The sequence below is a fragment of the Polypterus senegalus genome, chromosome 1 (assembly GCF_016835505.1).
Source record: "Polypterus senegalus isolate Bchr_013 chromosome 1, ASM1683550v1, whole genome shotgun sequence".
Lineage (NCBI taxonomy): Eukaryota > Metazoa > Chordata > Cladistia > Polypteriformes > Polypteridae > Polypterus > Polypterus senegalus.
Window position 1 is genome coordinate 288,032,918 of NC_053154.1, and position 19,251 is coordinate 288,052,168.

Sequence of the window (19,251 nt, forward strand, 5' to 3'; positions counted from 1 at the left end):
TGTTTTAGCATAGTGGACAATACACATCCAAACTCACTCATCTAGGGCCAGTTGCCAGTTAAAATAATTTGGATGTCATTAGGATATGGGAGGAAAATCCATTAAGAAATGGGGTTCAAACCAAGTCTCCTGGAGCTAAATGGCAGAACAACTAACCTATGTGCCATTTAACATGCAGTTTTTTTATCATCTGATACTTGTTTTTATTTTTTAACTAAAACCTTAAATATGTAAGAATGGCTTGTTAAAGCTCAGTAATAAGATGTCTGAAAACTAAACAGTTATAATGAAGGTAAAATTTGTTTAATGTTTGAAAATCAGTTTTCTTTATAGTGTATTGCTTTGTTTTGTTCTCCTAGGTTTTCAAAGAAAAAAAAGAAAACAGAGTGACAGTTTTGGAGCTCAGCAGCACCTTTCTACCTCAAACTAACCGTAACAAGTTGCTCAAATACATTCTTGGCTTCTGTTTGCTTTAACATCATAAGTTACATTCACCAACAAATGATACAATGTTTGCAGCTAAAGGGCTTTTGCTGGCTACTAAATATTATATCATGGTGCTATTACATGGCAAAGCTTTACCTGGAAGTGCCTTCATAAAGTACTAAGATTAACTGAATTTTTATATTTACAATCTGAAAGTTAATGAGGAGCAGCTAGAATAGTTCTAAATCATGATAAATATGGCACAGTCTGTGGCTCTTTAAGTTGCTTGCCAGTGAAAGCCCAGTATTTGACCATCTTAAATACATTTTATTTCTAACAGCCAGTTAGTGCTACTTGGATGTTAATGCTACAAGCTAAAATTACATTAAGTTGCCTTTTAGGAGAATAAAAAATCTGAATGCAGTTGCCATATTGCAGGTGGTGCTGAAAATGAGGGTGCTTCACTATAGAGTTATAGTGTTATTCCAAGAAAAAAATGAGCCAGTAGGAATTAGTGTTTTAGTGATACTAATTATAAGAATTGTTTAATTTATGAAAATTCTATTTTTTTTTTTATATAAAAACATTTAACATGCATAACCACAATGAAAATCATTACTGTAAATCTAAAGTTTCTTCAAAGAATGCTGAAGAGTGGTGGTGTGGAATGACCGAGTATGCCAAGCATGTTCACATTTTGGTCCAGTTATACTATTTCATATGTGAAACTGTTAAGGTGATATGTGGAGGGTGTTATCAAAAACCTGGAAGATCTGATAGAAAGCAAAAATAAGGGTGTTTTATTTCTGCCATTGCTTTTGCTGATAGATAGTGACTCTGTTGGTAATTGCTCTATCACCTTTAGTTCGTCCATTTCCATACCGTGCTATATAAATGTAATGGATTATTATTATTATTATTATACCTACTTAATTCTTTTCACTATTGCTTGGTGATTGGTGCCTATCTTTGAGAGTAAAACAGGAATCAACCCTGAACAAGATGTTAGTTCACAGGACAGAGAGGAGGTGAAGTTGGGAGAATGCAATGATACAGCGTGTGGCTGCACCCACTACACAACAGACCACCTCAGGAACCAAAAAAAATATATAAATACACTTTGGAAGAATGTTCCAGCTCTCATTTAAATTGCGACCAGATTATAAGATCACTCATTCACTATGAACACAGGGCCTGATCTACATGTTCAGGTAACAGTTATTAGTAATAGTGTGCAATGAGTATGCTTAAGAAACCTGGAGTACTGTGATAACATTTCCTACTTCTTACATGATGCTGAATTCAGATATTAATTGTAGGATCATAAGAGAGTAATCCAGATCAAGCCTGGCCAGAAAGGATTTACAGTCATATTCCTGCATAGTCACTCATTTTCTAACCTGCTTTGTCCTCAACAGGGTCATGGGTGTCTGCTGGAGCCTATCCCATAGCATAAGGCTCAAAGCAGGGAACAAATCCTGGACAAGGTGCCAGTTCATTGCAGGGCATACTCAGACACACACTATGCTCCCACACTCCAAGGACACACTAGGGTCAATTTAGGATTGCCAGTTTACCTAATATGCATATCTTTGGACTGTGGAAGTAATCCAGAGAGCCTGGAGGTACCCACACAGACACGGGGAGAACATGCAAACTCCACACGGGGATGACTCAGGGCGCGAACCTTGGTCTCCTTACTACGAGGCAGCAGCACTAACATGCACCACCATGCCGCCCCTTTCCTGTTCACTAAATTTTTATTCTGTGTTACGAATATTAAGAAATCATTTTTCAGTTTACACATAAATATTCTGTGAATTGTTGCAGAGATGTGAGCTGTAAAAGATAGGTCTGAGAGAACTGTTTTGTAATTTGCTAATGCCATATTATTTAGGTACACATATTTACAAGATTAATTCATTCTGTTTCCTCATGGTGATGAATACATTTCAGTTTTTACTTATGTTGTAGCTGAAAAACAGTTTCTAAGTTTCACTGTTTTAAAAGCATTTTATTCTACACCTATAACAATGATTTTTATATTAGAACATATAACAACTCTACTTTAATCCCCACCTTTCTCAGGATACATAATTGCATTTCAGCAATTGTTGGTATTTTTACCTTGTGGTTTATATTAATGTATCAGACCTCAACAGAAATTCTAATAAAATCTAGAGAGTCTGTAGGGAATGTAACATATTTATGCTTATAAAGTGAAAAGAAAAGGTCAGGAGAGTTTGGAGCTTATTGTTCCCAACGTAACAACCCAGAATTTATTGCACAAGTGGTAAAAGCAACATTTTGAAAGAGAAGGTAAAACTGATATATGTTTATCAAGGAAATGATTCTCTGACTCTTATGTGAATTTTCAGTTTTTTAAATAATAGATTTCTAAACTGGTAGTTTACAAGAGCACTACATTGTTTCCTAAGGGGTATGTAAAAAATGTTGATTACTCAGACCATCCTTAAGTGAGATGAGTGAGAATCCTTAAAATTGTGCAGTAGGAATAACCATGCTTGTTTTACTTTGAACAGTAAGGTTTGGATATTTGTATCCAAGCTTCACAAGTTACCCACACTGAAACCAGATACAGTATGACATTAAAATTTGGAATTACTTCACACAGAGTTTAAGATGGATAACTTTAGTTTTGATTTGTTTTTTATATTCAGTTCATTTTCAAATTCAGGAGATTTTGTTTGATAGCAATGCATTGATTTTCTCAATAAGCATTACTGTTGGTTTTTATTTTTTGAACATGTGTAAAATTTAGAATTAAAATTTCATATTCACCAATTCTGCAGTTACTAAAACAGTGTTTTGAAAGTGGTGATATGTTAGATTCAATTTGCTACCTGATTTAATGGGGTACTACTTAATCCCAAAACTTAAATCATCATCAAAGTAACTCATTGTTTCATGACTACTAGCATTACTAGGAATTATGTTTTTTTTTTTTTTCTTTCTTTCTTTCTTTCTTTGTATCTTTTTCCATTTGCGAGTGGTAGGCAGACAGGTATGTAACATTAAGATGTTTAGCATAGGATGCAGTGATAGTGAAAGCTAATACAAATACTTGAAAGCAAACACTTGACAACATTTGTCAAGTTAAGCTTCAGTGGTTGCGTGAAAGCAAGCAGAGTGTTCAAGTTGTTAGAGCTGTTATTAAATTGTTAATGCATTTATACATTTTCATAAAGTGCTTAAAATCTAGCAGACGAACATTCACAAACTGTTTATTACAGTGAGAATGCAATATGTTACCATGTAATCATTCATATACTGATTAGGTTGTAATTTGTGAATATTGAAGGAATTGTTTATCTTTCTAACAAATTCCTAGAATTGTAGCTGGCGATTCATAATAGTATAAATGAGTTTTAATCTGGAAACATTGTTTGTAAAAGTTAAACCATCAACAATTGCATGCATTTTCAAATATCAAAACATTTTGGAAGGCTTTTCTTGTTGCTGAAAAAGTAGAACAGCATTGGTTGTTAATTTGTTGTTGTGATGAATAATGGGGTCAGTTAGTAACCTTGAAACATATTGTCAAAATAAGGTAAACTATTGTTTAATTGAAACAGTTTGAAAACCATAACTCAGCAACAGTTCTGGAGAGAAAGATGAAAAATCCTGAGTCCTAAGTGATAAAATTCTAGAGAAGCCTTCTGTTATATCTAAAAATATTATAGTGAATTCTTAAAAAAAAACATATATAAAGGCAATCCATATATCCACCCAATCACTGGCTGCATAGTCTTATACAGAGTCATGGGAGAAGGCAGCATCAAGTATAAGGCAAGAATCAGTTCTCAAAAAGTTGTCAGTCATAAGCAATGCTGAGTGAAATTTAACATGATAAACCACTCCCCAGGTCACTGTGATGCCACCTGTATGCCTTGAAAAAGTAGACATTCTAAAAGACTAAAGCATTCTTGAGCCGTGTAAACCAAAAGCCATATGTATATAAAATATGTGTGAGGTACAATCAAACATAGCCTGAAATTTTCATTCTACGCAGTAAAAACAGAAACTAGAGTATGTCATTGCAGATGGCTAAAGAATATTGGTGCACATGCCAAGAATTGTTAATTAAGCAGCAGTTTATTTTATTTGTTATGATTGTGCTTTGTTTATATGAGTGCACACACCCACACATATACAGGATCATCAAATCAAAGTTGTTAGGGATTTCACAGTGTTATCAGATTTTAGCCTTTATTGTCTTACCTTAAAAGATCTTCATATGAGCATTTATTGGTAGCAGTAGCACTGCTAGATCATGTGTCCAAATGTTGTAGGTTCTTGGAACATCACTCATCAGGTATGGAAAAGAAAGGAGTTGGATGGCAGGCCGTTTTACTTTTTTATATGACTCTATACAGTGCATGTATATATGTTATATTTTACATAGAATGTTTTGTCTGTTTGTGTGTGTGTGTGTGTGTGTGTGTGTGTGTGTGTACATACTGTGGATGCACACTCAAAACACACTGTATGGGTCATTGAAAAATATATGGAATGTATGTAGTACAGTAATAATGGGTGAAAAATTAAAAGTATTTTTCACTGAAAAGTTGTTTTCATTTTCTTTGAGCTTTTCTTGGAACTATGTTTTGTTGACTGCCATTAAAGGTTAATGATCAGCATGCATCATACTTGCCCACTTTGACTGACATTGCCAAGATTGTTTCATGCTTGATATCAAGAAAACAGTTTTCTGTAAAACCAGCCCCAGGTGAGCATCAATTAATAATTTGTTTACTCATATGCAGTAATTAAACATTTGTTGTATTTCTGAGTTTGTTCTTATTTGGTAATAGTACTGTGTTAATGTGACTTCAAACAGATTGCTAAATTGTGTAGCGTGACGGAGCTATGTCTTGAATGTTAAGCATTATATAATGTTTTGTGTCGCCTGTTTGACATTTTAAAGAGAGAACATTTTGTAATTCCACCTTCAAATTTTAAATGAAAATAAAGTCTGTTTGTTCCAAAGTTTTTCAGAGAATTTTCAAAATCTGTTCAGTTTCATTGTCAGTTGTTCTCACTTTATTAAACCAGCCTACTTTCAAAGTGCATTATCTTGGTAATTCTATTTGTTTGAATATGCATGTTTACAGTATAATAAATTTGTCCTTCAGCTTTCAGTCAACATTCTAAATTTTTGTTTTATAACTTTTATAATTATACTGAATCAACTTTAGCACTGTAGCTTATATATGGAGGTGTTGTAAATTGTGCTGCTGTTTATGCCCTCTTTTGTTTCTTCTAACATGAACATATCATGAAATTTTGTTTTATAATAAACTAATGAACTACTAAAAAACACGAGCATACTTATTCTTGTCAATTATTATGAAAGAATGGGAAGAAAATGTTCTGAAATGCAGCAATGCCTATTAAACGTTTCAGTAGTTATAAAATAATAGACATCATTGATAATAGCTTTCATTTTTTGGTATAAAGGAGGTGGTTGGGAACATGTGCTGATTACAGCGCATTGCCTCACCCACCACATGATGAACCACCTGGATTGGGACCTGAGTGCAGCAGGACACACACCTCAGCATCTCACTGGAACAATGAGTTGTTTTTTTTTTTTCTTTTCACAGTTACTGGAGTGCCAGTCCTGCCATCAACCACCAAGTTTTCCTTATAACTTGGACCTGTTTGCAGGTCCAGATAATAATTAACATCATACCTAGGACAAAGTGATTGCAGGTTAAGGGCCTTGCTCAATGGCCCAATGGAGAAGAGTCACTTCTGACATTTTACGTGATTCAAACCAGCAACCTTCTGATTGCCCACACAGATCTCTAGCATGGTAAACACTTTAAATAAAAGTACATTCTAAAATCATTTTTTGTGATTTAAATATGTATTAGAGTTAAAAAGCATTAAAGTAAATTTAAATTACAGTCATACTTAAAAGTTTGTTAATGTTTTAAGGTGGTCATTATTTTGGATGGTGTAGATTAGTTACATAAACCAAATCTCTTAACTACTGAATATATATGTTACAGTCAAAGCCCAAAATCGGCCAAAGTGGGAAGTGTCCGGCCAAATCGGTAAATGGCCAATGTGTCTGTAAAAACCAGCCAATGTCCGATCTTTCCTTGATTTTGGGATTTGGCCATCCAGTTTGCGAAATAGCATGAGGCGATTGGCCATAGTCTGAAGACAAAAAGGCATGAGCAGATTTTGGTGGGTCTATATTATTTCATACTTAATACAATCTCTTTACTTTATGAATATCCATCATCACTTATTACAACAAGATGAACTTTTATGACATTTCAAATTGTAAAACAGTTTCTTATTTCTGCATTTGCGGCGATTTGTTGTGCACTTAGTAGTGCAATTTAATCGAGTTTAGCCTTGGCCGCCGGTCAGTGATTGGCAAGACGCAACGGTGCATAGTGATTTTTCTTATGTGCCTATGGATTCCAGTGTGAGCAGTTTCTTGTGCAGAATTGGAAAACTCATTTCTGGAATACAGTTGTTTGAGAACACCATATTCTGGTCAAATCTTGTAGAAAGCGCCCTCGACGTTCATGACAACTGCAAGAACGTTTCTTGGATCACTGCGACATCTGTTAACATCTGGTATACAGATGTGTACATTATGTCCAACTTTCGCTGGAAAGTTGTGCCGCCTATCGGACAGTCTTGCATCAGCACATTGAATTTTGGCCAGGGATTTCCCGGCACTTTGCGAAATGGCCAGCCAAAGTAGCATATACACTGGTCATTTCTAGTAATTGGACTTTGGCCAAAATGCAAAATGGTGTTTTGGCCGTAACATGTATAATTCATATCCTAATCAAAGATTTCCCACGCATAAAAAAGAAATTTGAACTTGTAGTTTTTTTACACTGTGAAATTTAAAGAACCATCAGATATTTTAGTTATGCCAGATTAACCCGCTTTAGTTTGTAGCTTGGGGCATCTCCTTTAGCAATTAGTGTATATAGAGGTGGTGTACTAATGCAGGTACATGGGGATCCATATCAGTGACAGGCTGGACTGGTCATGTAACACAGAAGAACTAAAGAAGAAAGCAAACCAGAGGCTTTTTTTTCTCTTGAGAGACTGTATTCCTTTAATGTAGGTAGTGACATCCTTTACATGTTCTACAACTCTGTGATGGCTGGTGTGATTTTCTACACTGTGGTCTGCTGGGCTGATAACATCACCTTAAGAGCGGCCCACCAAAACAACAAGCTGATTAGGAAGACAAGTTCAGGGGGCAGTGGAGGAAAGAATGAAGACACAACTGTATGCCATTATTAACAATGCTACACATCCTTTCTCTGACACACTAGCATTGAATACTTTTAGACAATACATTTTTCAACAGAAGTATGTCAAGTTATATTGGGCTCCATTATGTCTACAGCAATGTGCCTAAATGATACCTCGCTGTATCTGCTCACATATTGTTAGCCAGTCAGAAGTTTATTTTTTCTATGTTATAATTATTGTGTGTATTTGAGAGCAGGAGGAGTTTTTAGTTGTACTTTTTCTTTATTTCTTGAGTTTCTGTAAAAGATAAATTTACCCCTTGGGACAAATCTTTCCTCACTCACGTGGTCATGGGTCATATTGTAGGAAGAGTTCCACTTCTTGGCAGAGTTGCCATTGGTTTAAATGCCCTCTGTCTGTATGCCACATGCGTAACAGTGGACTGGTGGTTGTTTTTAGTCTTTCTGAAATTGATTGATGAGCAGCCGCTAGTTTTTTGTTTTTTTTTTCCTCGGTTCTTACTAAGTAAGCTCCTAAGTATCACATGATTTCAGATTTTCAGTTTCATGGGTAAGTGTGATTTGGTCCTACGTTACCTTGACTTAAATAATTATTTTGCCCTTGTGCTGATTTCTGCATACTGTGTTTATTATTTTACTGCATGGAAACAAAACATTACAACTAGTGAATAATTTTACCATATTTCAAGCGGGAAGGAACAAATTCTAAATAAGTGTGCATTTTTTTGGTTGAAAACAAAAATCACAAAATACACAATGGGTTCAACCTTTCAAAATTTTAAAATATGCAAATGAAAGAAAATTGTGTTTTTTTTTTAGATTTCTAAATATTGCAGCTTGATTTGAGATGTATTTTCGTTTTTTCCAGTGTTTATGTAAGCAGTCTTTTATCATATTTTTGCTTTCTCTTCAAGTACTTAGAATTTATTGTGTGTGGGAGACTTTTCTTACTTTCAAGGTCAGTTTTAGGAGTTACAGCATTTTGTGAAGTTTTAGTAAGGAACAGATACAATAGATACAGCAGAATAAAAATTTCTAAAGCTCATTACTGCACACTTTTGTGACAAATACAAAATATGATTTTGTGTATATTATATATATATATATATATATATATATATATATATATATATATATATACACACATACAGTGGTGTGAAAAACTATTTGCCCCCTTCCTGATTTCTTATTCTTTTGCATGTTTGTCACACAAAATGTTTCTGATCATCAAACACATTTAACCATTAGTCAAATATAACACAAGTAAACACAAAATGCAGTTTTTAAATGATGGTTTTTATTATTTAGGCAGAAAAAAAAATCTCAATGATTTGCCAATGTTTCTGTAAGGATTTTTTAAAGCTGCTTTTCTAAACTTTTAGTTATTCTTTGTTAAATGTTTCCTGGTAATGTTATACTGTGAATGAACTGTGTACTTTAAATCTAGTTGCATGTACCAATTGCTATATAGAAGTTGAAAAATGATTAGAAAAACAAAGCAAAATGATTGGCAAACTTAAATTACGTTTGCGCTTTTTCCAAATCTGATTTTGATCCAATTAAATATATGAATTTGTTTTAGATTTCCCAAAAGTATGTAATAAAGAAAAGGAAATGTTTACACAATCCTCAATTTCATGCTCTGTTGAAGTGTACAGGGGTAGATATTAATGATATCACATCTTTTCAGTTTTCCTTAATTTTCTTAATTTCACACTTCACCATGTTAGGTTGCAGGTCAGAAGTGATTCCACTAACTTTTTGCCAATTACAGTTATCATTCAGGCAGAGCTAAACCTGCTGTTTAGCAGCGAAACATGTCATGCTTTCAAATTTCTGCCTTTATCAAGGTCACCAGGTGTCAAACTGAATGACAAAACCAAACATTGTTATGCAACTGTGGAGGTGGCACACGTGATATTTTAGTATCTTACAACACTGTCCAAAACAAATATTCATAAATGTATACTAAGGAGAATCTTTAGGAGAGAACTCCAAATCCACTAATAGTACTAGAGTTACTTAAATGTGACCCAGAAGTGCTTTTATGAAATCTTGAGACCACATTAAGGGAACATTCAGCAACATTTTCAGGATAAAGGTGTCCTTTTAAAAGGATGTCTATGTAGAATAACTACTTTATGACTGCAAAATGCTGTGGTGTATTTTAATAATTCAGTAAGGCACATAAGCTTGAGTCAATAACTATCTTACCATGATGTCTAGGCTCTTCAAAGCTCATGATACACTGCAAAAAAGAACAGAAGAATCTGTAGCTATCCAGCTGTGCTAACTCTTAAATAAATAAACAATAAAACTGAGCAATACACAAAACAGAGACTTGTTATACAGTGCATCCAGAAATTATTCACAGTGCATCACTTTTTCCACATTTTGTTATGTTACAGCCTTATTCCAAAATGGATTAATCTTTTTCCTCAGAATTCTACACACAACGCCCCATAATGACAACGTGAAAAAAGTTTACTTGAGGTTTTTGCAAACTTATTAAAAATAAAAAACTGAGATACTATGTATGTGTGTGTATACTATATATTTATATAATAATAAATGCACACATATATAAAAGGCAAAGCCTTCACTGACTCATCAAAAATTCTCCCATTTTCCATATATGTGGGAATCTGAAATCATTCCTTGCAGTTTACTTACAAAAGATGGTTGGTGGTTGGATGGGTGTACCGCCCAAACTGTATATATAGATAGGGGAAACCCCTCTTCACTATTTGTGCGACTTCCAATATTTGTAGGAAGCCCAAATTTCCCATGCTCATCCTTTACACTGTACTTAAAAACGTTAAGTATGTTTCATTTTGCGGCATGCCTCGTAACGAATTTTTGAAAATAGTCAAAAATAATTTGGGCGGTTCTCACCATTATGCCATAAGGATTTTTTGGAACTGACCTCTCCTTTTGGCAGTTTCATTACTTATTTCTGTTAACAGACGATTTATTTGTCACCCTCGGTCCCCCTTCCTTTTTCCACATGGCCGTTGCTCATGTGTCTTCTCACTCGCTTCCTTACTTTCCACAACTGTTTGTCATGCTCAATGCTCCCTCCTCTTTTAGTCCACTGCTTCAAGCCTGTTATTGTTCACCTTCCTTTAAGTCTTCCTGCTGGTGACTCCTGCCTTTTCATTTACTCTACTGCTTCAAACCTGTTATTGTTGGTCTCGCTTCACGTCTCCCTGCTGGTGACTCCTGCCTTTTCATCACAATCATCAAATTCACTCTCAACACTAAAATACGCCTACGACAATTACATTGACAACATTGACAATCATGTTATGTTATTTTCAAAATGTTTTCTTTTCGTTTTCATAAATTCTTTAACACACAGCTTCTCCGCTGCGAAGCACAGGTATTTTGCTAGCATATATATATATATATATATATATATATATATATATATATATATATATATATATATACACACACACTAATAAAAGGCAAAGCCCTCGACTCACTGACTGACTCACTCACTCACTCACTCATCACTAATTCTCCAACTTCCCGTGTAGGTAGAAGGCTGAAATTTGGCAGGCTCATTCCTTACAGCTTCCTTACAAAAGTTGGGCAGGTTTCATTTCAACATTCTACGCGAAATGGTCATAACTGGAAGCTATTTTTCTCCATATACTGTAATGGAGTTGAGCTCGAAAGCCGTGGGGGGCGGAGTTTCGTGTGACATCATCACGCCTCCCTCGTAATCACGTGAACTGACTATCAACGCAGTACATAGAAAACCAGGAAGAGCTCCAAAAAGCGCTGAAGAAAACATGCATTATATAATTGAGAAGGCAGCGAAACAATAAGAAGCGAGCGAGTGACCTATACAACCATATTCATGAGTGCTGCTACTTCGGAAACAAAGCACGGTGTAAACCTAAAGTTTAAATTAAGTTCATAGACAGACTGCCGCTGGTGTTTGTCATGCGCACGGGTAATGCAGGATACAAGTTTAATGAGAGGACGCAGGATATAAACGAGAGTTTTGATCACTTTGTAACTAAGTTCAAATTGTAGGTGAAGGGCTGTGCTTATGCAAATTCCGAGAGACTGTGTTTGTGGGGGATTGACAGTTAAGGCGGGTGGGGGAGTCACTTCATCATCTCCCCTCCCATTTACCTCATTTCGCTGTGAGCTGAGCTCTGCAGCTAACGCCATCTTGAGGAACCAACTTTGTGACGCTGCCACCAAATACTCACAGAAAAATCCACAAGTTAATACACACACTGTCTAGAGTTTCTCCACACTGAATCCTCCAGGCACTACTTAAAAAAGGTTACATTGACAATCGTGTTACGTTATTTTTAAAATATTTCCTTTTCTTCGCACAAGCACAGCTGAGAAGCTTCGATGCATGTGCTCCATAACGTGTTAAAAAATAATGCATTTAATCACACTTTGCATTCCAAACAAAGGGGAACTTCTGTCAATGCATGATTTCCTGGCACACCGATTACATTGATCAGCGCTTCCCGATTCATTTTACCCTCGCACCCCCTTGGTTTGAGAAGAAGTATGAAAAATTATGAGGTTAACACAGAAAAACAGATCACCAATTCAAGCTTTATGAATAATCGATTCGCCATCAATAATTGTTTTGGTAAAGCCATACTCAGTGTAATCCTCCTTCCATTTTATAATTTTTCCGCCACTAGCCATGATTAAATGAACGGTAAAAAAGTAAGAGCGAAGCGAGGGTGATTTATTCAGGCAGGCAGGCGACAGCTCAATAGCTCGAATTTGGATATAAGTAGGTTCTATTTAGTCGCCAGAAATATCTTTGGTAGGAATGGAAATTGAATTTAGTCTTTACATTTCTATGGTAAAGAAAAAGTTATGCAATGATGACTAAATTTAACTATATAAAGTCAAAACTTGTATATATAAAGTCATTCGCGAATATATAAAGTCAAAACTTGATTATATAAAGTCACTGTTGGAATAAATAAAGTCAAATCTTGAATATATAAAGTCAGCGTTGCAATATATAAAGTAAGCGCTGGAATATATAAAGTCAAAACTTCAATATATAAAGTCAGCGCTGGAATATCCATCCATTTCCCAACCCGTTGAATCCGACCACAGGGTCACGGGGGTCTGCTGGAGCCAATCCCAGCCAACACTGGGCGCAAGGCAGGAACCAATCCTGGGCAGAGCACATGCATCATTTTCAAAACATTAACTGAACAGTGTTTTTTTAATTTTTTTTTCTGAATATGTTTTTGTTAACTTACTTCAGTTCAGAGTCATTTCAAACAATATATTTTGACTTTATATATTCAGGAATGAGTTTATATACTCCGATGTTGACTTTATAAAGTCATTCCTGATTATATAAATTCCGATGCTGACTTTATATATTCCAGCAATGACTTTATATATTCAAGTTTTGACTTTATATATTCAGAAAATCAATGTATTTGCCTGTTTGGCACCCCATAGTATATGTGTGTATGTATATATGTACACATGTATGTATGTATGTATGTGTGTATATATATATATGCCAGCAGCACTCATGACAATGACAAAACAATTACATTGTCAATCATGTTACGTTATTATTAAAATGTTTACTTATCTTTTTACTTCTCCGCTGCCAAGCGCGGGTATTTTGCTATAGATATAGAGATATATATATATATCTATGACAGCAACACTCATATCAATGACAAAACAATTACATTAACAATCATGTTACGTTATTTTTGAAATTTTTCCTTTTCTTTTTCATAACTTCTTTAACACACTACTTCTCCGCTGGCTGGTATATATATATATATATATATATATATATATATATATATATATATATATTTATATACACACTAGGGGCTCTGTCCCCTGCTCGCTTTGCTTGCCCAACACTGTGTTTGGTTTACCAGATATACAATTTAAAGAGATTGTTATTTTCATGGGAATTGTTATATATGCACTATTTTCACTTTTACTTTAAAACTTTTGTAAAAACAATAGTTCTCCTTTATTTCCGGCACCGGGCATGGTTAAATCTTTCTTGCATGACGTATAACGCTGCGCGTGTTGTGAAGGGGGATAGGGGGGAAGCTGAATGCACACTAAGGAGATGCTGTCAGATCATTATTGCTGCTGCTGCTTGCGAGCTGCATGTTCTTTTTGTCGCACTGTGCCTCGATCATTTAAAAGCCTGTACAGCAGCTGTCCTTTTGCCACTTCGTGTCTCTGCCGTTCGCGTTGTGAAGGGGGGGCTGAATGCACGCTAAGGAGTTGCAGTCGGATGATCTGCTGGCTTGTTGCTGCTGATGAGCTGCATTTTCTGCTTGTCACTCTTTGCATCAATCATTTCAAAGCCTTTACAACAGCTGTCCTTTTGCCACGCACGTTGTGAAGGTGGGTGGCTGAACACATGCTATGGAGAAGCGGTCAGATCATCTGCCGGCTTTCTGCTTCTGGCAAGCTGTGTGTTCTGCTCATCGTTGTTTTAAGAGCTGGGAGCACACGATGTCTGTCTGCCAAAAGCATTTAAACAACTACTTGGTTAGATGTCCATGAACTTGTTTTAAATGTTGTCTCACTCCCTAATCTCACATGACGTTAACGTGCCTCTTGCGGAACGTCAAATTGTCTTTTTAGTGAAGCAGTATTTAGTTGTATGAAATGAAATCAAATATAAAAAACTGGCTGTGCAAAAATTTGGGTACCCTTATAATTTTGCAATTTGAATGCATGTAACTGCTCAATACTGATTACTTGCAACACCAAATTGGTTGGATTAGCTCGTTAAGCCTTAAACTTCATAGACAGGTGTGTAAAATCATGAGAAAAGGTATTTAAGGTGGTCAATTGCAATTTGTGCTTCCCTTTGACTCTCCTCTGAAGAGTGACAGCATGGGATCCTCAAAGCAACTCTCAAAAGCTTTGAAAGCAAAGATTGTTCAGTATCATGGTTTATGGGAAGGCTATGAAAAGCTATCTCAGAGGTTTAAACTGTCAGTTTCAATTGTAATGAATGTAATCAGGAAATGGAAGGCCACAGGCACAGTTGCAGTTAAACTCAGGTCTGGCAGGCCAAGAAAAATACAGGAGCGGCATATGTGCAGGAGTGTGAGAATGATTACAGACATCCCACAGATCACCTCCAAAGTCCTGCAAGAACTTCTTGCTGCAGATGGTGTATCTGTACATCGTTCTACAAATCAGCGCAATTTGCACAAAGAACATGTGTATGGCAGGGTGATGAGAAAGAAGCCCTTTCTGCACTCACGCCATAAACGGAGTCGCTTGTTGTATGCAAACGCTCATTTAGACAAGCCAGATTCATTTTGAAACAAAGTGCTTTGAACTGATGAGACAAAAATTGAGTTATATACATCTTACCTGAAGAAGGGGCCTGATTTGCCTTGAAAGCTTGCATATTCTAATCTTTTTAGTTAGCCAATAAAAGGTGTCATTTTGCTTGGCTTTTCTCTTGATCATAACAGAAAGCGCTTTGCATGGCAGAAGAACAACACCTGCTACCTACTGTCAAATTTGGTGGAGGTTCCATCATGCTGTGGGGCTAGTTTAGGGACTGGGGCCCTTGTTATAGTCAAGGGTCAGATGAATTCAACCCAGTATCAACAAATTCTTCAGGATAATGTTCAAGCATCAGTCACAAAGTTGAAGTTATGTAGGGGTTGGATATTCCAACAAGGCAATGACCCAAAACACAGCTCGAAATCAACAAAGTCATTCATAAAGAGGGAGAAGTACAATGTTCTGGAATGACCATCACAGTCCCCTGACTTGAATATCATCTAAAATCTATGGGATGATTTGCAGCAGGCTGTCCTTGCTCGGCAGCCATCAAATTTAACTGAACTGGAGAGATTTTGTATGAAAGAATGGTCAAAAATACCTCCATCCAGAATCCAGATACTCATCAATGGCTATAGGAGACGTCTGGAGACTGTTATATTTGCTAAAGGAAGCTCAACTAAGTATTGATGTAATATCTCTCAAATGTATGCACCTGTTTAATTGTATGATTCATCTTGCATATTTTCTGTTAATCCAATAAAAATTTAACTACTGAAATACTACGGTTTCCATAATGCATGTCATATATTAAAAAGAAGTTGCTACTTTGAAAGCTCAGCCAATGATAAACAAAAATCCAAAGAATTAAGAGGGGTTCCCAAACTTTTCATATGACTGTATATATTGTATTTATTTATTTAGCCAGTACTCTGTGTTCCTTGTATTACATGTAATTAAGGAAGAGAATCCATTTTTGCTCTCAGTTCAGCATAATATTGACCTTGATTTCTGATTATCCACATATACACATTGTCGTTATTTCACTCTACTTATTCTGATGAATGTTGTGGTGGCCTCCTGATGAGCCAGGTTGACTAGGCTACCCTATTCATAGCAACGTCTTGAGAATTTCCCCAACTCTTTCAGGCCAACTAAGAGATAAAATCCATTTGATGTGGTCTGATCCGCCCTTGCACCTTCTTCTCGTGGATGATGTAATGTAAGCCCTCCATAGGACATCCAAGGGGGCATTCTCAGTACATGGCCAAACCACATCAACTGGCTGGTCTTAGCCCAGAGAAGCACTGGTTCTACTGTAAGGTCCTCCCAATATTGTTGAGCGTATCTCAAAGATTGAGCCCTACAGTGCAATGCAGGAACTTCATTTTGGCCACTTGTACTTGTGATCTTATGCATTCATTCACCGCCCAGAGCTTGTTTACTATATGTGAGAACAACATCAGTTGCATTTTACCACCATGATTGCATGCACCAAACTACTGACATAGTCAATGTCATAATCACCTTTTTCTTCACTTGTGAATAAGACTCTTACGACATTTGAACTTTTTTGCATGAGGCAACTGCTAACCCCTTACATATAGAGAACAAACCACTCCATTCCAAGAAAGAACAACACTCAGATTTCAGGATGCTGAGTCTCATCCAAACCATACAGTACTCTGCAGTATAAAAGTTTGATAAAGCCAATAGGACCACATCATTTTCCACCATCATAACTTAAACGGTTAGGTTCCCTCATTGGCTGCTCTGTAATGTTGGGCTGTGCCTGGATATCTTGTCTATGAAAATTCTGAACCATAGAGGAGAGAAGCTGAACCCTAGGAAGAGCCTAGTGCTCTATTGAATTGTTGCAAATTAAAGCCAAGTATCAGAACACACCTCTCTGCAAAAAGAGAGATCAAACTGGACACAACAGTGGTCCCAGAAGCTGCAAATGCTTGAAACACCTGCCCTCAAATTTCTAGGGAGTATGCAGTAGTAAGATTTTTTCTAAATCCACATATAGACAGAAATGGAAAATTCCAACAACCCCTTAAATATCGATAAAAGGTTAAAAAGATGGTGCACTGATACAAAGCTAGGATGAAATCTGCATTTCGATCACCGAAATGTAGTGGAGAGACTGAGGATTGTGAGCTCTCTTGTCCACCTTTTTTGAAAAAGGGCACCACCACTCCAATCTGTTGGTACAGGGCTACTGTCTCTTCTTTCCACATAACATGAATGAGACATATTAGCCAAGTCATTCTCCTACTCCATATACTGTACAGTGTTTTCATCGGTGCTGCTATGATTTTCCCCAATCTTTGAGGTGTTTTACTACAGAGCTGTTAAATCACTGCAGTGGCCTCAGCCACAGCAATTGACGCAACTCCATTCCATGTTTTGAGGAGGAGAAGGAGGGCTTATCCTTCAGGCTAAGGAGTTGCACAAAATGCATCTATTACCTCTAGACAATATCCCCAGTTTCCCTTTAGCTAGCATAAGTCCTATTAGAGGCCAGCTAAAAGTAATGTTTACTCAGACTGATTCCACAAAATATTTTTTGCTTTGAGCACTGCTGTAACTCCTTCCTTTTTTGAAGAGCCAGTACCCTTTAGCTACTTATGGATGCCCTTCTGCTACCATGGCCCAGAAGGTACACTTTTTCACTTGACAGTTTCCCTTGTCATTGTTGTCCACCAACTAGTCCTAAAGTTGCCACCATGACCAACACCATCTGCCCCCTGACATGGCACCTTGCAGTTTCCTCTGCTGATATCCTGAATATGGTCCATTTGGACTCTGTGTTTCTGACCTCTCCCAAGATTCATCGTTGCTTATAACCAATAGAGAGACAGTTGATATATCTTACTGAGAATTTCTGTAAAAATGTGTTTTAGGTTGATTGGCATAACTTGGAAAGAAATGACTGTAGTAAAAGAAATTCAATAACTGAAATACTTTGTGGAATTTAAAGTATAAAAATTACATGGACAGGCAGAAGACAATTTGCTGCCTATACTTATGTTAAAAATGTCCTGTGTTTTCTAGGAGGGTGACAGATCATTGTTGATAAGCCTTCAGAAACATTGTGCTTTTTCATGTAATCTTTTCAGCTTTTTTATGTTGAAGTGAAATCTCATAATAATATACTTTTTTCTATCACAGACTTCATTATGGATAATTGAAATGTAGTGATTTCTCTCCAAGATTCAGGAGAAACTCCTCCTGAACTGAAAAATCTAATAGTCATTCCAGCAAAACCTTATGACACGCTTGTCTAGCATGTGCAGCTCAGATGGATGAGTTTATAGCAACTGATGGTCATCAGTAAACATGACAACAAATCTCTTTGCCTGAGTGTCAAGAACATATGGCTTCAAATGAGACGAAAAAACTATTAAGTCAAGTTTTATCATTGTTCACCTGGTACTCTGATACAGCATTTGAATATGGTATTCAGTATGGACAATTCCTCATATGAATGTTGAAGCCTCCTGGGAGGACTACATTGTTGTTTGACAGTACCCTTTTTATAGCAGCACTAAATCCAAAGTCTGTACAAAGCCAAACTCTCAAAATAGTTGCTTGGTGTATATATGCTAACAATCGTCACATTTTTCCCTCTGTATAAGTTAAAGTCGCGTGACTCCTGAAGCAAACTTCAACCAAATACAACTCAACTTCACACCAGCCTATTGGCCCTCCCCTGACACAATTACAGAGCAGGAGAGAGATAGAATCCCCCAGCCCTTGATAAAGATGTGTAGTTCCAGAACCAGCGCTGTGTTCGGAGGTGAGCCACACTCTGCCTGGCTGGTACTTTTTCACCTGCAGTATAAAAGCCAGCGCTCTCTCTACCAGAAAGCTTACAAGTTTCTAATTCCAAGATCTGATATGCCTGGGTTTTCACCACACCAGTCTATTGCCAAGCCTGATCCTTAACCTTCACCATGTGGGTGGCGAACCAACATAGTGGCTTCACATGACCTTTCAGCCCAACTTGACTTGCATTTGTCCCCTTATAATGACAATTTGCACATCACAGTAAGCACAAAAATAGTAGAGTTTAGTTAAAACACAAAACAGAATCCAAAACTGAATACTGATGAATGTGAAAATACACACAGTGACTGCTAGGAAGTATTCTGTAACCTATTGAATGCAACTTTTTATGAATCATTAAGTCCAGACATTATGGCTTGATTATCTGAACACTCCATGTGGGTCT

At 36.5% G+C, this 19,251-nt stretch overlaps 1 protein-coding gene and 1 long non-coding RNA gene across 2 annotated transcripts in view; both read left to right on the top strand.

Annotated features, from left to right (window-relative positions):
* gpam (glycerol-3-phosphate acyltransferase, mitochondrial) overlaps window positions 1–5,772 on the top strand; it is an 80,098-nt gene extending 74,326 nt beyond the window's left edge. The window contains exon 21 of the mRNA XM_039776545.1: window positions 360–5,772. Within this exon, the coding sequence (XP_039632479.1) occupies window positions 360–476 (117 nt within the window). The 3' untranslated portion in view covers window positions 477–5,772. The remainder of the gene's footprint in view (window positions 1–359) is intronic.
* A 271-nt stretch (window positions 5,773–6,043) lies between these two features.
* LOC120543428 overlaps window positions 6,044–19,251 on the top strand; it is a 28,803-nt gene continuing 15,595 nt past the window's right edge. The window contains exon 1 of the long non-coding RNA XR_005636332.1: window positions 6,044–6,265. This is a non-coding gene — a long non-coding RNA (uncharacterized LOC120543428). The remainder of the gene's footprint in view (window positions 6,266–19,251) is intronic.